The sequence below is a fragment of the Salmo salar genome, chromosome ssa19 (genome assembly GCF_905237065.1).
Source record: "Salmo salar chromosome ssa19, Ssal_v3.1, whole genome shotgun sequence".
Taxonomy (NCBI): Eukaryota; Metazoa; Chordata; class Actinopteri; order Salmoniformes; family Salmonidae; genus Salmo; species Salmo salar.
This window is the reverse complement of record NC_059460.1, coordinates 70,514,857-70,531,480: the sequence shown is the minus strand read 5'-3', so window position 1 is coordinate 70,531,480 and position 16,624 is coordinate 70,514,857. Positions and strand designations below refer to the sequence as shown.

The 16,624-nt window shown below is 48.6% G+C and overlaps 2 protein-coding genes across 3 annotated transcripts; both read right to left on the bottom strand.

Moving 5' to 3' along the window:
• Positions 1 to 120: 120 nt before the first annotated feature.
• Positions 121 to 9,687, bottom strand: usf3 (upstream transcription factor family member 3). Its single transcript, XM_014159351.2, has 7 exons — positions 9,582 to 9,687; positions 8,722 to 8,832; positions 8,520 to 8,551; positions 8,357 to 8,439; positions 8,012 to 8,108; positions 2,919 to 7,834; positions 121 to 2,439 (listed from the first exon to the last, which is right to left on the bottom strand). The coding sequence occupies exons 2-7, from the start codon at positions 8,763 to 8,765 to the stop codon at positions 673 to 675; spliced, it is 6,939 nt and encodes a 2,312-aa protein (XP_014014826.2). The 5' UTR covers positions 8,766 to 8,832; positions 9,582 to 9,687; the 3' UTR covers positions 121 to 672.
• A 1,859-nt stretch (positions 9,688 to 11,546) lies between these two features.
• Positions 11,547 to 16,218, bottom strand: naa50 (N-alpha-acetyltransferase 50, NatE catalytic subunit). Of its 2 annotated transcripts, none has more exons than XM_014159355.2 (5): positions 16,035 to 16,218; positions 13,988 to 14,124; positions 13,717 to 13,836; positions 13,489 to 13,555; positions 11,547 to 13,226 (listed from the first exon to the last, which is right to left on the bottom strand). In XM_014159355.2, the coding sequence occupies exons 1-5, from the start codon at positions 16,040 to 16,042 to the stop codon at positions 13,049 to 13,051; spliced, it is 510 nt and encodes a 169-aa protein (XP_014014830.2). In that variant the 5' UTR covers positions 16,043 to 16,218; the 3' UTR covers positions 11,547 to 13,048. The 2 variants fall into 2 exon arrangements, with proteins under 2 accessions (XP_014014830.2, XP_014014831.2); XM_014159356.2 differs by having other exon boundaries at positions 13,988 to 14,121; positions 16,035 to 16,209.
• Positions 16,219 to 16,624: the final 406 nt, after the last annotated feature.

Sequence of the window (16,624 nt, the reverse complement as noted above, 5' to 3'; positions counted from 1 at the left end):
AAAATGCTTGCTTTGATTTGTCCCTCACTCAGCTGAAGGCACATACAGTACTGTTCAAGGGAAACCAGTGATATCTGGAGGGCATCCTGTTTCTGAAACAAACCAAGTTTAACAAATAAATAAAGGTTAATAAATCAACTTTATTTATTTACAGATACATACATATTATACTAACAATTGTCATAAGAAAGATATTTACAAAATAGCTCTACACAAATGGGTTCTGTACAGCCACCATGATTTTAAGTTACTAGTTAGAATGTTGTGCAATGTTAATGTCACAGTCAATGAAAGTACAAAACTCTTCATAGCATGTTACAAGCAGATATGTGACGACGTTTAGAAGCTTTATTTCCCCCATCGTAGATGTATAGGAGGGGAATGCTCAGTGAAATGCTATGACTTCAGTAACTCCGGCATCCGATGCCAAGGTATCAATTTGACAGACAGTCAAAGTAGAAAACACTTGAATGTGAGAGTAGGTTGACTAACCATGAATAATAACATGATACCAACCAAGTGAGCTAACATACAGAACCGATCAGCAGCCCTCCTGTCAATTCAATTGGCCATGACATTTCTCCACGTAATTCAATTGAACACATTTCTCACTGAAATGGAATGGAAACAGAACATTCCTGACTAACACGTTGTCCCCTCAAGTCCCCTCACCTACACGGCAGAGCTCCCATCATGCCCCAGGATATGGCTGATGTTGTGGGCGGGGCGGTTGGGCTGTTTGCCCGAGTCTGCAGAGGAAGTGTTGGAGAGAGACAACAGGGGGGACATGGGCATGGCAGAACCATCAGGCTGCATTGCTGTGGCGATCTCTGGGAACAGCGAGGTGAGGCTGAAGTTGGACAGGTGTGGGGTAATGCCAGAGGAGTTGCTGATGGGCATAGGGGGCATGTCTGAGAGTAGGGGGAAGCTGGCCTGGGCGAACCCTACGGGGCGCGGGGGAGACAGGATGGAGCCGAAGCGGTTGTTGAGGGGGGCAGAGCTGCTCTTGTCGGTGCCGGGGCTGGTGAACATCTGGTTGGAGAAGTACTGGAGGGGTATGTCGCTGGGGTGGGCGGCAGAGGGGTAGGAGGGGTAGAAGGAGGGTAAGGTGTTCTGGGGCTCTACGGGTAGCAGGGCCGAGGGGCGGGAGGAGTTGGGCTGGCTGACAGGAGGGATAAAGGTAGAGTTGGTGTTGATAGGAGGAGGGGGATTCATCCCTCCTTCCGGGATGAAGGGGAAGCCAAAGTTCTGGGCCAGGTGTTGGTCAGGCACAAGGTTGTTGTCCCCAGCAACCTGGGCATTGTCTGCCATAAAGCGGACGATACTGCTGCGCCGCGCCTCACCCCCTGACTGTGGTCGACCCAGCAGGTGGACGTCAGGCTCAAAGGGGTTCCCAGGTCTCAGGCTGCCTGACCGTGGTCGCTCCCCAGGCCTCAGCTTCCCGCTCTGGGACTCCTGGGTGATGTGGCGGGAGCGCTGGCTGACTGAGGTGGGGGGTCTGGAGGGGGCAGGGGAGCGGCCTGGCTCGGAGCTGCTGTGGGGGGTAGGAGGGTGGGGGAGGCCTGCACGTACCCCTGGGTGGGCACCCATGTTCCCACTACCCTGAGGGATGTGGCCCTTGTTGCCCTCCCCAAGCCTCATAGCTGAGGCCTTCTGTGTGGGAGGAACACTGGGGCTGGATGCTTTAGCCTGCATGTCCCCTGCAGAGCTGCCAGGCACACAGCCGTACTCCATACTGACCGGAGGACAGCACTGGACTGCCCTCTGGTGGTTGGTCTGCTCCAGGAGACTCTGCATGAAGCTCTGTTGACACCCCTCCTGGTCCAGAGGAAGCCCTGGAGCACCAATATGCACCCCCTGTGCCCCAGGATGGGGTCCACTGTACCCACCACGGGGTCGCCCATCCCCTGGAGGCCCCGGTCCCATTCGGAAACCCCCCTGCTGCCCCTGAGGGCCTCTCTGAGAGGAAGGACCTGATTTAGGCGTCATGTCCCCGCCACGGGACACCTGGACCTCGAAGCCCCCCAGTTGATGCCCGCCTCCAGCACCGCTCAGCGTTTTAAACGGAGGACACTCAGAAATCCTCTGGACGTCTGCAGAACCAGGGTGGTCTGGGGGCAGCCTGCTCTGAGGGTTATGTGCGACGTTGCCCTTCACTCTGGATGTGTCCAGGTAGCCCCGTAGGTCTGGTTGCTCCTGTGTAGTACTGCGGGTGGCCTGGAGATGGAGCCCCATGCGCTGCTGTTGCTCACCAGTGGATGAGCTCTTCCCAATGAGAGCCTCTGCTGAGTAGCTGGAGACACGGTGGCGCTCCTGGCGCGAGGGGGCACAGCCCAGGTCGGAGGGCCGAGAGGCAGGGTTGCTGGGCTGGGAAGTCAGTTGCTGCTCCAGGTTCCTAGAGCTCATCAACCTCTGCATGGTACTGTGGTCCTGACCAGACTGAAGGGAGGGGACAGGAGATAATACATTATTTGATATTATAAACTGGGTGGTTTGAGCCCTGAATGCTGATTGGCTGACAGCTGTGGTATATCAGACCGTATACCATGGGTATGACAAAACATGTATTTTTACTGCTCTAATTACATTGGTAACCAGTTTATAATAGCAATAAGGAACCTTGGGGGTTTGTGGTATATGGCCAATTTACCACAGCTAAGGGCTGTGTCCAGGCACTCCGCAATGCGTCGTGCATAAAAACAGCCCTTAGCCGTGGTATATTGGCCATATACCACACCTCAGGCTTTATTGCTTAATTTAGATAACACATGAAATACAAAAACATGCTTTATCATGCATATGCATACAATTTATCACCCCATTTTACTACTATAGAATAGCAAGAGTACGTACTCAAAGTAAACGTAATCCTATCATTTTATGGCTATCATTCAAGACAGCCTCAGTAGTTCCTGTACCTTGAGGTGTTCCTGCTGGGCCAGGTGGCTGCTGTGGTGAGCTCTGGGTCCTGCTGGTCCTGGCTGGCCCTCACAGCTCTTCTCCTGGTGCCGTGACCCAAAGTGCTGCTGCTGTTGTTGCTGCTGCTGCTGCTGCTGCTGCTGCTGCTGCTGGATCTGTTGCTGCTGGAGGTGCTGGTGTCTGGAGTGGGAGCTCTGCTGTTGAGGGTGTTGTTGATGATGTTGCTGTGACTGGGCTTGTTGTTGGTGTTGCTGTTGGTGCTGCTGTTGATGAGACTGTTGATGTTGTGACTGTTGTTGGTGCTGTTGGTGTGTTTGCTGTTGGTGCTGTTGTTGAGACTGTTGTTGGTGTTGTTGATGATGCTGCTGAACTCCAGTCTTCTCCAGGTGGTGTTGTTTCTGTTGCAGGCCCACAGGAGGGCCACCATGACCCCCTCCAACCAGCACCCGCTTCTTCTGGACGTGCTGCTCCTGCTGCAGCGCCCTCTGGTGGAGGCTGTGGAGCTGTGCGGGGTCAGGCTGGGTCAGGTGGTGCTGGAGCTGGTATAGGTGGTGCCTCTGGTGATCCTGTTGCTGCTGCTTCAGGTAGGGGTTCCCCCCGAGGTGTTGGCCCAGCTGGGGTGCACCATGCTGGGGGTGGCCCTGAGGCAGGTGGAGCACACCTGGTTGGTTGTGTTCCTGTACGGGCAGCTGGGGGGTGCAGTGGCTCTCGGTGGGTCTGAGCACCGTACTCATGAAGGTATTGCCTGAGAACAGGGTGCCAACTCCATCAGGGTTGATCCTGGTCATGATGGATGAGGTAGGGGGTAGTTGGGGTACCATCATCTGACTGTGGTCCAGGGGTTTGACCTCCATGCAGCCCACGTTGGAGGCCGATGGGCAGGCCTTATGTCGCTTGTTACTGCTGGACAGCATCACATCGTCCTGGGCTGGCCGCTTGGACACGTCCTTGATGTGTCGTGGCTCACCCACCCCCACCTGGGGCCTCATCTGGGCACTCTTAAGTGGAGTGTACTCGTTCAGCTGGACTGAGCCCGAGCAGGGAGGAAGGCCAGGGGTGGAGGGCTGGGAGACATGGGCTGAGTTCCCTGCAGGGGATGGGACTGAGCCCTGCTGCCCAGCCAGACTGGGGGAGCCTGGGTAGGCCTGCTGCTGACGGGAGCTGGGCCGGATTAGGTTGTTGACACTGAGGGTGCTGGCAGTACCAGACTGGGCCTGGCTCTGGGTTTGGGACTGGGAGTAGGAGAGGTTCTGTGGATGTCTGGCTCCGCTGGGTCCACTGCCTGCTACCTCTCCAGCCTGGCCCCTGACAGACACCTGTGATGGGGGTTTAGCCGCTGGAGTCTCCATCTGTTTGGTGAGCTTCGTCTGTTGTCCAGCCCCCCTCTCTTTGCTGCTGGAGGCTTGCTGGGACTTGGGGTTGGGTTCCCATGCAGGCGTTGGGGTGTTTGTGGAGCCGGTGGGGTTGTCCACGGTGCAGCCCACCACCCTCCTCCCAGGAATGTCCTGCTCCAACATAGCCAGGATATCAGCCTGCTCTGTGGTAAAAGTAAACGGTCCAAAATGACTCGGCGAGGAACTGACACTGTGGCCAGTAGGAAGCATGGACGCCACAGAGAAGCCCATTCCGCCACCTGCTCCACCAGACATGGGTGAGTCAGTCTGTCTGCTGGGAGCCTGAGGCTGATCCGGGGCCTCGTTGTCTAGTGTGTACACCTGCTGTGGGAGAGTGGAGTCCTTTCTAGAGGACGCTGCATTACTCCTCACACTACCCTTCTCCATCGCTGCGCTGGGGTGGCCTTCTGTCTGAGGCTCCTTCTCCCTGCCTGACACCGCTGTCACCATCAGCTCAGCACGATGGGATGGTTTGGGGGTGGAAGTGGGCATGGTCATTTGCTGGTTCGAGGGTCTATTACAGGTGACCCGCTTCCTGTATTCTGATGGCATGGTCATGGGGACTGTTACAGAGGGTGAAGAGAAAGACAGTGCACCGGAGCAGGGGGTTGGAGTGGAGGGGACCGAGGGAAAAGCCACAGGCTGGGACTGGGTCTGGGTTGTAGGCTGAGGCTCCTGGCTGTTGGCTGGCTTGGTCTGACCCGTTGATGAGGTGAGCTGAGCAGACTGGAGAGACACCATTGGTGTACTTTCTATTAAGCTTACAGTGCTGACTGAGGGACGACATGCTGCTGACGACGTCACACCCGTAGATGTGGATCTAGTCTCTGTGGAAAAGGCACTAGTCAGCATAGATCTGCTCTGTCTAGAACTGCCATTGGTGGCAGCTAATCTAGCTTGCACAGTGTTGACAGTAGTAGTGACAGGCTGTCTGTTCTGTGTGAATATAGGTCTAAGGTGAGTGGAGCTGTCACTAGGGGCGACAGCAGGTTGTTTACTCTGGGAAGAAACAATAGCACTGACTGTAGGCATATCTGCTGCACACGTGATAGTGGTGACTGCAGATAGACTCACAACACTAGTGATAATGAGTTGACTCTGTGTGGAGCTGATACCGACTGTTGATGTACACGGAGTGACACTTGTGGCATTTGCCACAGAGGTTCTACTCTGTGTTGTGAATGCACTGGAGACAGTTGGCCCACTATGTGTAGCAGCATTGACACTACCATCTTTAGGTGTGGACTGTGAAGAGCCAACACTACTCACAGGTCTGCTCTGTGTGGAAGCCTCAATACTACTAACAGTGGGAGTGTTCACTGTGGTGCTGACAGGGCCAGGCTTTGGCTGTATTGTCCCAGCAGCAGAAGATGGGATTCCCTGAGCCACAGTGGCCTCTTGTTCCTGACGGTCCCCTGTTACAGCCACTGGCTTGGCTGCGATGGTGACAGTACGACTAGTCTGTCCCTGTTTAGGCTCCTTCTTCCTAACCAACTTGGTCCTCTTGGTGGTGGCTCTCTTAGCTCTGGGCATTGAAGCTGTGCCAGGCTGCCTCCGCGAGGCCTTCCCTGTACCCACCACCAGACCTGTTCTGGGTGGAATCACACTGGGGATCGAGATCTGACTGACAGGGGAACTGTGTGAAGCTGCTGAAACCGTGACAGAAGGTGGCTGTTGTGGCACTATAGAGTAGGATGGTGGGGCAAGGGTCAGCTGGACGTTACTCTGGGTGGAGATGCATGGCGGCATGCCCTGTGAGATGCTCTGGTTGAGACTGCTGAGGGCTCCCAGGGTGTGCAGAGCCACGTTGGTGGTGGGCTCCTCAACGGTGGTGGGCTGGATCAGCTGGAGACTGTTCTGGCCACCTTGAGAGCCATACTTGTCCGAGGTCTTCATGGGCTGCAGGGAAAACACCTGGCCATTCACAGTGATGGTCTGAGGGGTCGGGGGAACCAGGGGGGCCTGAGTTTGAGGGACAGGACGGGGTAGAATGTGGACCAACTGTTTACCCCCAAATATCTGTTGCCCAGTGGTGGAAGTTGGGCAGCTCGTTGCGACAATCTGATTGGGCATGACAGGTGGTGTAGTGGGCACCATGCCAACCTGAGGGTTCTGAGGAGGAGCAGGTGGAGGCTGATTGGAGGCCTGGATGATGACGATGTGCTGGCAAGGTGTCTGATTGGTTAAGTCCTCCCTGACAACCGACTGGGCTGAGCAGGGATTGGTCTGCTGTAGGATGACAACATTCGGGTTGTTAGTGTTCTGAGGAGCCGTTACCCCAGCAACCGTTGTCCCTGCAGGGTTTACTTGCAATACTTGCATGGTCTGGAGGAGGGGCATCACAGATGCCTGGGGGTGGGGCTGGTTCATCAGGGCAGTCTGTGGATGGGAGGGGACTGTTGCCTGTTGTAGTACAGCAGGTTGAGGTTGTGACATCATAGCTGAGTGGGCTACCACAGCAGGCTGGGGCATTATGGCTGACTGAGGGAGGATGGCACACTGTGGTTTGGGGGCCATGACAGGCTGAGGCTGGTGCTGGGCAAGGATAGCTGGCCGTAGCTGGGTTGTCCTCTGTATGGAGGGCTGGGCTTGGATATGGGCAGTGATGGGTGCCTGGGGCTGTATGGGTACCTGTGGCCTCATTTGAATATGAATGGGCTGAACTGATGGTTTAGTGCCCATGGGGCATACAGACACCTGCTGCCCAGTGGCGCTAGTCTCCTGTGTGGAGAGAGACGGGCAGACAGGTTGCACTGTGTTCCCAGCCAGCTGTAGGGTAGTCCAGGTGGTCTGTGTGCTCCCTGCTGCACTGGCCCTAAGGAGGGTTGAGCTGCTGGGGATAGTCGTATAGCTCAGAGTCCTGCTGGCAGCGTTCTGGGTGCTTATAACCTGGGGAAGGGCTGTAAGGCTGGGGACAGGCTGGAGAGGGAGTTGGGTGGCCAGACTGGCTGCGACGGTGAGACTAGGGGCTGGGGTGGCAGGCTGGGGCTGCTGTGGCAAGGCGGTGGTGACAGTCGGTAGAGGGCAGAGACCCTGTAGGGTAAAGTAGGACACAGAGGGCGGCAGTTTTGGGGCTGAAGGTGCCTCTGCTACACGCTGTTCCACCAGCCTGATGCCAGGTATAGACACTGTAGGGGCAAGGGTTGCCCCAGGGAGGAGCGGAGGGGCAGAGGAAGAGACACTGACGTGCTTAAGAACCCTGTTCACCCTTACCCCTGCTGTAATGTCACAAGATGACTGAACAATCACAGCCTCAGCATGTTGCTTCCCCTGATCGGAGGCTGGACTAGGTTCCTTTCCTGTTGGGCGTATCACATTCCCATTGGAGTAGACAATAATTCTTTTGGGGAGCTGGTGAGTGGGTGTTACTTTGGCAACCTTTGCACAGCGCAACTTGCCCTTCCAGTGGACAGTGGGGTCATCCAGGAAGTTGATTTCGTGGGCTTTTAGCAGCTCAATGTAATGGCCGCTCTCCTTCCGCAGCTCCTCCAGCTGATGCCGCAGCCGCCGGATCTCCTCAGCTGCAGAAATAGGAGACAACAAGGATTAGTTGTCATCAACACAGGACTCTCAAACGTTCAGACACGTACACACAAACACTGTCAAATGCAAGCAAACACATAGGAAAACACTCAAAGGAATTAAATACTTCTGCACTGTCAAAACATACCTGTAAATGTCACAAACTCTCATCTCACCTTGTACTAGGTCTCCTCCCTTGAGAAGCATGGCGTCATTTTGTTTCTGCAGCTCAATTATGTAACGGTAGGCCTGGTCCAGGATCATGTTCTTACTCTAAAGACAGACAGTGAGGATGTCAGCATGGGATTTACATGTATACAAACACAAGTCAAAACAGATGGCAGGATATCAACAGGAGCTTCACAGACAAGACCAACTGAGACCAACTAATAGCTTCAGATCAAAGGATAAATACTACACCTTTAAAAGCAAACCAAGCCTGTAAGTTCTATGGTTTGGTCCAAAAACACACTAAGGTGTGTGTGTGTGTGTGTGTGTGTGTGACTATGGGTTAGGCCTACCTGCTTCAGTGCCTGGGAACAGGGTAGAAGGTCCCCAATACGGTTAATTCCAGCGTTGATCTTCTCTTTTCGCTGTCTCTCAACTAAAGGACAAAAACAATACCTTAACGAGTCATTCCCACAAAATCCTGAGAAACAACAGAAAAACACTAAAACATCTCACCTGCATTGTGAGATTCCTTGTTTTTTTTCTTCCTGCAAGAGAAAATGTATAAAGAGGTTAGCTAATGTTGTGTGTCTGAAAACGATACCCATATCAATGCAGAAGACTGCATGCTTTTCTGTGGTAAAGCGCTGACAATACATACGCCAAGGGATCCTTCCCACAGTAACAATGGTCAGAAGGATCTGCGTTTTGTCCTTACCGTGGTTTATGGCCAGGAGTCTGGTTCTCTGTCATCTCTGGCATCCTGGCCTACTGTACTGCCTGGTCACCACGCTCGCAGGCCAAACATTAAATCCCTTCCCTGGCCGACCTGCAACCCAAACAGTCATAAGAGACCAATGAGTGAGGAGGTATGATGACTAAACAATAGAAAAAACGTTGATTACAAATAAGTAACGGATCATAATTGACAAGACTGTTGAGCAACAACAAAACTTCCAAATTCAAGTAGCCTCATGTTGTGCTGCCTTTACTCATCACAACAATATGGGACAAGATACGCAGACCTTTGCCAAGGTTCATGTAAACAATGAGCTTAGTCCAACGCTGTGTGAATCGGTTATCCCAGTTAACATTAGCTGAAAATAATGAATAAATATTCCGACAAAATGTTTAGAACTCAATATATTGGGGGCAACGGATAGCGTTCTATTTGAAAACAATTAATGTAGTTAACCCACTAACATCCTCATTTTCAACCTATACTTTCCAAGTAACGTTAGCTACGTAGTAGCTAGGGGGCCGAGAACTACGTAGCTATCTCATTAGCACTGCTATACTGGTGTTGGAGTAGTTTCGCAGAAGATAAACCCTATTTTGGTAGTGAATTTATGCGACAATGACGTAAAACACAGGTTCACACTCACAGTACATGATGGTATAACCATATTGTGCTAGCTAAATAAACAGCCACCCAGCCAGCTAGTTGTTAGCTCGCTAGCTAGATCACTATGTAGTAGCTTGGGTACATGTCAAGCTTGCTAGCTAGACTTGCTGAACAAAAATGCAATCAGAAAACCCCCTGGAAAAATTGGGAAAAATAATAAGCTAGCAAATTACCTGTAGTTTCCCCATTATGGGACTTCGTTCCTGACAAAACTTTGGTTCTCTCTGGTAATAAACTCCACTCACAACCTAACAGGAGAAAGGGGCGTAAGTAAACTGAGACGAACGATCGGGAATCAAGAGATTCGAGCTATGATCCAATCAAAATGTGTACTGGGACTTAGTCATGGATTGTGATTTGAATGATTGACGGATCAAGCAGGATTTATCCATACTGTACACAAATTAAACAGTCAGATGACATTGTTTAATATTGTATTTTTTTTTAATACCATATCGTTCGTATATATATATATATATAGATATATTTCACTTCCTACTATAGAGCAAATTGCGCCTCAGGGATAAACATTCTATGCTGAGTCTCCTCTACTTCTCTGCCCGTGCATTGTGAACTATGACGGATATAAAGTCCCTTCGGAAAGTAGTCAGACCCCTTGATTTTTCCACATTTTGTTACGTTACAGCCTTATTCTAAAACTGATTAAATCGCCCCCCCCCCCAAAAAAAAAGAAATTAAAAATCAAGCTACACACAATGACAAAGCGAAAACAGGCTAAGAAATGTTTGCAAATTTATTAAAAATAAACTGAAATACATGTATAAGTATTCAGACCCTTCACTTAGGACTTTGTTGAAGCGATTACAGCATCGCGTATTTTGGGGATAACAATACAAACACCTGTATTTAGGGAGTTTCTCCCATTCTTCTCTGCAGAGCCGCTCAAGCGCTGTCAGGTTGGATGGGGAGCGTTGCTGCACATACATTTTCAGGTCTCTCCAGAGATGTTCGATCGGGTTCAAATCCTGGCCACTCAAGGATATTCTGCAGCTTGTCCCGAAGTCGCTCTTTCTCAGGGTCGTTTTCCTGTTGGAAGGTGAATCTGAGCACTCTGGGGCAGGTTTTCATGAAGGATCTCTGTACATCTTTCCCTCGATCCTGACGATTCTCCCTACCCTGCCGCTGAAAAACATCCCCAACGCATGATGCTGCCATCACCATGCTTCATCGTAGGTATGGTGCCAGGTTTCCTCCAGACGTGATGCTTGGCATTCAGGCCAAAGAGTTCAATCTTGGTTTCATCAGACCAAAGAAGCTTGTTTGTCATGGTCTCAGAGTCCTTCAGGTGCCTTTTGGCAAACTCCAAGCGAGCTGTCATGTGCCTTTTACTGACGAGTAGCTTCCGTCTGGCCACTCTACCATAAAGACCTGATTGGTGGAGCGCTGCATTGATGGTCATCCATCTGGAAGGTTCTCCCATCTCCACAGAGGAGCTCTGTCAGTGACTATTGGGTTCTTGGTCACCTCCCTGACCAAGGCCCTTCTCCCCCAATTGCTCAGGTTGGCCTGGCTGCCAGCTCTTGGAAGAGTCTTGGTGGTTCCAAACTTATTCCATTTAAGAATGATGAGGACACTGTGTTCTTGGGGACCTTCAATGCTGCAAAATGTTGTGCCTTGACACAATCCTGTCTCTGAGCTCTGCAGAAAATTCCTTTGAACTCATGGCTTGGTTTTTGCTCTGACATACACTGTCAGCTGTGGGACCGTATATAGACAGGAGTGTGCCCTTCCAAATCATATCCAATCAATTGAATTTACCACAGGTGGAGAAACATCTCAAGGATGATCAATGGAAACAGGATGCACCTGAGCTCAATTTCGAGTCTCATAGCAAAGGGTCTGAATACTTATGTAAATAAATACGTTTTATCTTTTTTTTTCCTTCCCTAAATTCACAAGGAAATTCTAAAAACCTGTTTTCGCTTCGTCATTATGGAGTATTATGTGTAGATTGCTGAGGATTTTTTTTATTTAATCCATTTTAGAATAAAGCTGTAAAGGTCAAGGGATCTGAATACTTTAAGGTACTACTGTATGATTGTAAACTATGATTGATATACACACATTACCGTTTACGGTCTGATCTACATCATGAAATAGAAATAATGAACCCACAATGCAAATAGCATTTATTTTATTTAGAGGTTAAAAAGTCTTACAATATAGAGCTCCAGAAAAGATCATTTTCAAAAGGAGAAAACAAAACATGCTTTTACTACAGTGGAGAGGGCAGTATTCTCCCAGCATGCAGTGGAGCAGGTTTCTCCTGGGCTTCAGGTTCTGTTGTAAGGGGCCCTACAGACAGTGGAAACTACCAAACCAACATACAACCTTCCCACAATGGTCATGAATGAAGCGCACAAAAAGGTTACAGATACATGTGGAAAGATCTAGTTGGCTGGGTTCCTACTAAAGGGGCCAATAAAGGTTAGCCTCAGTACCAGACAGTACTCCAGCTAACTATAAAGTGCCAATCTAAACAGAAGCATCCACAACAATCTCACTCATGCACTTCACCTAGGCTGAGAGAACTCCATCTTAGCCAGTCAATTGAACTGCTCTAGTCCTTAAACAGAGACCCGCCTCCTGTTCCTGAACTGCCAAGTACTCAAGCAACCCCTGCTTGACGTCTTGTTCATTGTCACATCTTTGTACTTCGACAAAAACATCAACATCGTAATAAACCAGTTATTTCCTGTGATCTCATACACCTTTGCCCATCTCACACCCTGATCTCTCTGAAGGTTTCCTGGACTCTCTCACAGCATCTGTGGCAAGCCCAGGAGAAGTCCTGAGCCAATCAGCATCAATATATATATATAACGAAAAGAGCTGAAAAGAAAAAGATCTAAAAGGGGGGATTAAATAGATGGGTTGAGAAACAAAACCATTCAGAAACAAAGAGTGGAATCCACTCCCTCAAATCTCCCCACAACTTGAAACCGTTCATCCTTCCTCATGCCCGCTCTGTGGGGCGCTCCGTTCCCCCTTTGGACTGGCATCAGAGCTTTGACGTCAATAGGGGGCATTGCATCACAGCGCAAGGCTCACAATTTGCATATTGCTAGAAGAAACAGTAAGTCTCATCCACCAGTAAAAACTCTTCCCATAAGTCCCTGGGCTCAGGTGACAAGGGGATGAGTTCAGTGTTCCAAACGGGTCACCATTACGACGAGAAGCATCACTCCATGGTTGCCAGTTGGACTTCCTTTGTCAACGATAGTCTCTTACTGTAAAAGATTTTCCCTATTCAGTTCTATCGGGGTTTTTAATACAAACCGCATTTAAAACAACTCAAACAGTATGATTTGCAAACACAGAAACCCCCCACCATATCTAAACTGTCTTAAGTCAGCAGCTTTTCTGAGCACTTTTGGATTCTGAATCCTTTATTTTGTTTTCAAATTTCTAAATAAAGAAAAATAGTAAAAATAAAATGCTAAATGTGTTTGTTTTGTTGCAAAATAAAAATGCAGCCATGTTTTGTTTTTTAAACTTTGAATTTGTTTTTTTCTCTTTTTAACGTCCTTTGAAGAAAGTGGTGAATGTGTCAACCCATGGGCATCTGTCACAGTTCTGTTTCTTGGGAGGCGGGGCACGACCATGCTCTTTCCAGAGGCTACTCTGCCTTCTGCAGATCTCCCCCAGGGGGCGCACAAGGGCTGCGCAGGCTCTTCTGAAGCACGTGGGCATCTGCCGGTTCTATCCTCTTGTAGTAGTTCTTTTTCGTCTCAATGATCTCAAAGCCAAACTTCTGGTAGAAGTCGATTGCAGACTCGTTGCTGATCTGCACATGACTGTCAGGAGGAAGGAAGGAAGCGTGTGAATTAGAGGTCAGGGATGAACGGATGTGTGGGTGACATTTTCAACTGAACACTGAGGGTGCATCTCAAAAGGTTGCCTCCTTGATATGCACTGATGTGAAAACATAGGACTGGTGAGAGCTAAGCAAGATGGTGTATGCCCATACCAGGCATTTTTTGTCCAGATCTTTCACATCAATGCACATCGACACAAGGAGAGAAAGCCCTAAAAAAAATATTGAGATTATAAACTTACAGGTAAATGTTGTCAAAAGTGCCATCCTTCTCACAGATGTTTAACACATGGTTCAGCATCTTCGTTCCTGGTTACAATAAAAGACAGAAGACTAGGAGTTTGACAATATGCAATACACACAGGTTATCATGACCTGATACTGTGTAAACAGTGTAAGAGGATACAAGGAAATATGGTGTGACGCTGGCTATTGCTGGTGTATGAAACCAAGAAAAGATTGAGCCGTACCTATGCCTAATCTGCGGTAGGGCGCTAGGCAGCCCAGTGTCATGATGTACAGTCTCTTCTGGTTCTGAGAGTGGTCCACTCTGCAGCACACTGCCCCCACCGCAATGTCATTGAAGTACGCTGCAAACACAGGGGTCAGAGGGCAGGCGTATTACATCAGTGCCATGCTGCAGTTTTTCCTCATACTACACCATTAGTTCATTACCAAAACAAGTGCATCAATATCAGACAACATAAGACTATGTGGTTGAGCAAGCCTGTCTCATCTTACCTAGCTTGGCGAGCTCTCCCACTTCGAGCACGTCCTTGTAGAATTTGTCATTGTAGCTGACGGGGAAGATGACCTGGTTGAGGCGTTTCAACTGTTTAATGTTGTGGGGCGTAACATCCCCCAGCTCGATCCGGCTACTGGAACAAGAGCAGAACGGTCAACCAGCTTGGGACACAGGTGGGGGTGGACTCCAAGCAACAAAGAAAGATAATGTGGCGCTCCTATCCAGAGTGAATCCTACACAGGTGCGTAGTACGTACCCATACACTGGCCTATGTAGACAACTCATTAACTATGTTGATAAACTTTGAGATGTCTAACAGTTTGCTTGAGGACATGGTCCTGTCTGTGCTTTGACCACTTCTAGGGAGCAGACAGGGAAGCCAGTTTTCTGCCACTGTGAGCCATCTGGACCAGCCCAGATGCACTGACAGCTGCCGCCTCCCATCCCAAAAGGCCAACACGCATACGCCACAACGCCAGACACGCAGACAAAATCTGCCCCCTAACGCAAAAACATACATTCAATGGCGGGCTGGATGACATGTTAGTTGCAACTAGAAGCAATCTTTATGCATGTATACACACTTTCCTGTGTGCATTGATCATTTAAGATTAGTCAAGATGCATATGCAAATGTCAATCTCTGCGACCAAGAGTTTCTTTTCGTGTCTTAACTGTTTGCCTCAAATTGACCTCCCCCGTGGAGCGCACAGAGGTATTTATAGGGCGGCTCCTTATGTTAAAACCTCTAGGCAGACAACAGCTGCTGCTCACGTGTTCGCCAGCAGTCAGAATAGAGCGGCAGCAGAGATCAGGCAACATTGCAGATATTCAAACCTAAGACATCTGCTCTGCAAATTAAAAAACCCAAGACACCACGTCATGAGACCCCATTGGACTTTGCAGACAAGATGGTGTCGTGTTAGCAAAACTTGTTAAGTAAATAAGTAAACTTCAACCTGAAAAACTGTGGTTTGATTGTTTCAACATTGAATCTACACATCAGTCTTTTTTGATCCACTGATGCCATTCCTGTTGACACTTTAAAAATGGAGCTAGAAATGCCTGAAGTAGTTGGCTACATACAGTAGTAAACATTTGCTACATTGTGTCATTCCCCCATAAAGATCCTATTAAATTCCTAATTCTAACCATTCCACTTATACTAGCTAGCTGTGTGTTACTTACATGAGTAAGAGATGCAGAATGTACCTAGTGTTTCCCAAGCAGCAGTGAGGGAACTGATATTTTGTAAACTTGACAGATAATTGCACAAGATGAACAAAGCACCTAGTTTTATGGTTGACGCTTATGCCCCAAACAGTACAGTCGAATCATTGAGTTACTGAATCAATTAGCCAAGTTAGTTAGCGAATCAACGCTGCCCTGCTTCACAGAAACCAGTGATACTAGTTAAACATACTTCAAATAAACTGCTGACAAACGTGAACATTATGCTAACGTTAGGTAGTGTGACCACAAATAGAAGGAGCATTGGTGGAGTGACAGTTATCATGTGTTCCATGTTGAAGTTAGCTAGCTAGCGTTAGCTACCTAGCCGCGTGGTTCACTAGTTAAGTAAAGTAGTTAGCTAGTTAGTTGAACAAGGTTGGAGTTGAGAGTGGCTTAAAGTAGCCTAGTAGTAATTATCTATAGCTAGCGTCAAAGTAAGACATCGAATTTCAGGTTAGCTAATTAGCTACACGTCACGAACTAACAGGCAGGTTACGAACTTGTCCGACTTTTGTTCAAACATGGTTAATTTGATGGGTAATGCAGGCACTACTAGCCACACTTAACAGGTTAACGATGCTATTTGCTAACTAGCTAACTAGCCAATGACAAACGGTGGTTAGCGAAACGAAAATCACTGTAGTGCCATCATTGGCAGATTATTTTACCCCTAACCGCGCAAAGGGCTTAGCTAGCAGCAGCATTGCAACCACCTCCCCGCCTGTAGAAAAAAAAATTAAAAAAAAGAGACAAGAAAAAAAACTTTACTCGTGATAAGAACATAGACATGTCTCTAAATTGCTTTACTCACCCTTTCATTATAAACGACTGTTATCCCTTAAATTCAATGTGACTAAAGTTCTGAGAAGTTTACGGTTCGGTTGGGGGAATTTTGACAGAGTTGGGGTTGCCTCCCGTTGTACCCTCCACATGTGTTGCTAGCTGTTAGCTTAGCTACCGCACTCCTCCACGGCCGACTGTCAACTCTGACCCCGCATGCGCAGAACGTTAATGTAGCTACATAATTATTATTAATCCAGGTATTTTTATTAGTCAGGTTGATGAAATGTCACAAATATTACTGTTTTTATTATAAACCAAGTTTTGTGTTTGAAATTTTGAAACATTTCGGGATGTTTGTTGTTGAGGTATGGACTGACCTTTGACATTTTTGTTAGATTTTTAAATGTCATTTTTTCATATGTTTTAAATTATTCCATTTCTGATCATTTGTGGCGCAACTTGATATTTCATTTAAATTCATAGTATTGTTGTAAACTATCGTCATGAAAATCTCCAGTGTCCCACAGTGCAATCCATATTTTTTCCACGCAACAACTAAATTATGGGTCTACCGCCATTTTGGCTCAAATGCAAAGATATGTTCTCAAAAAAGACCAC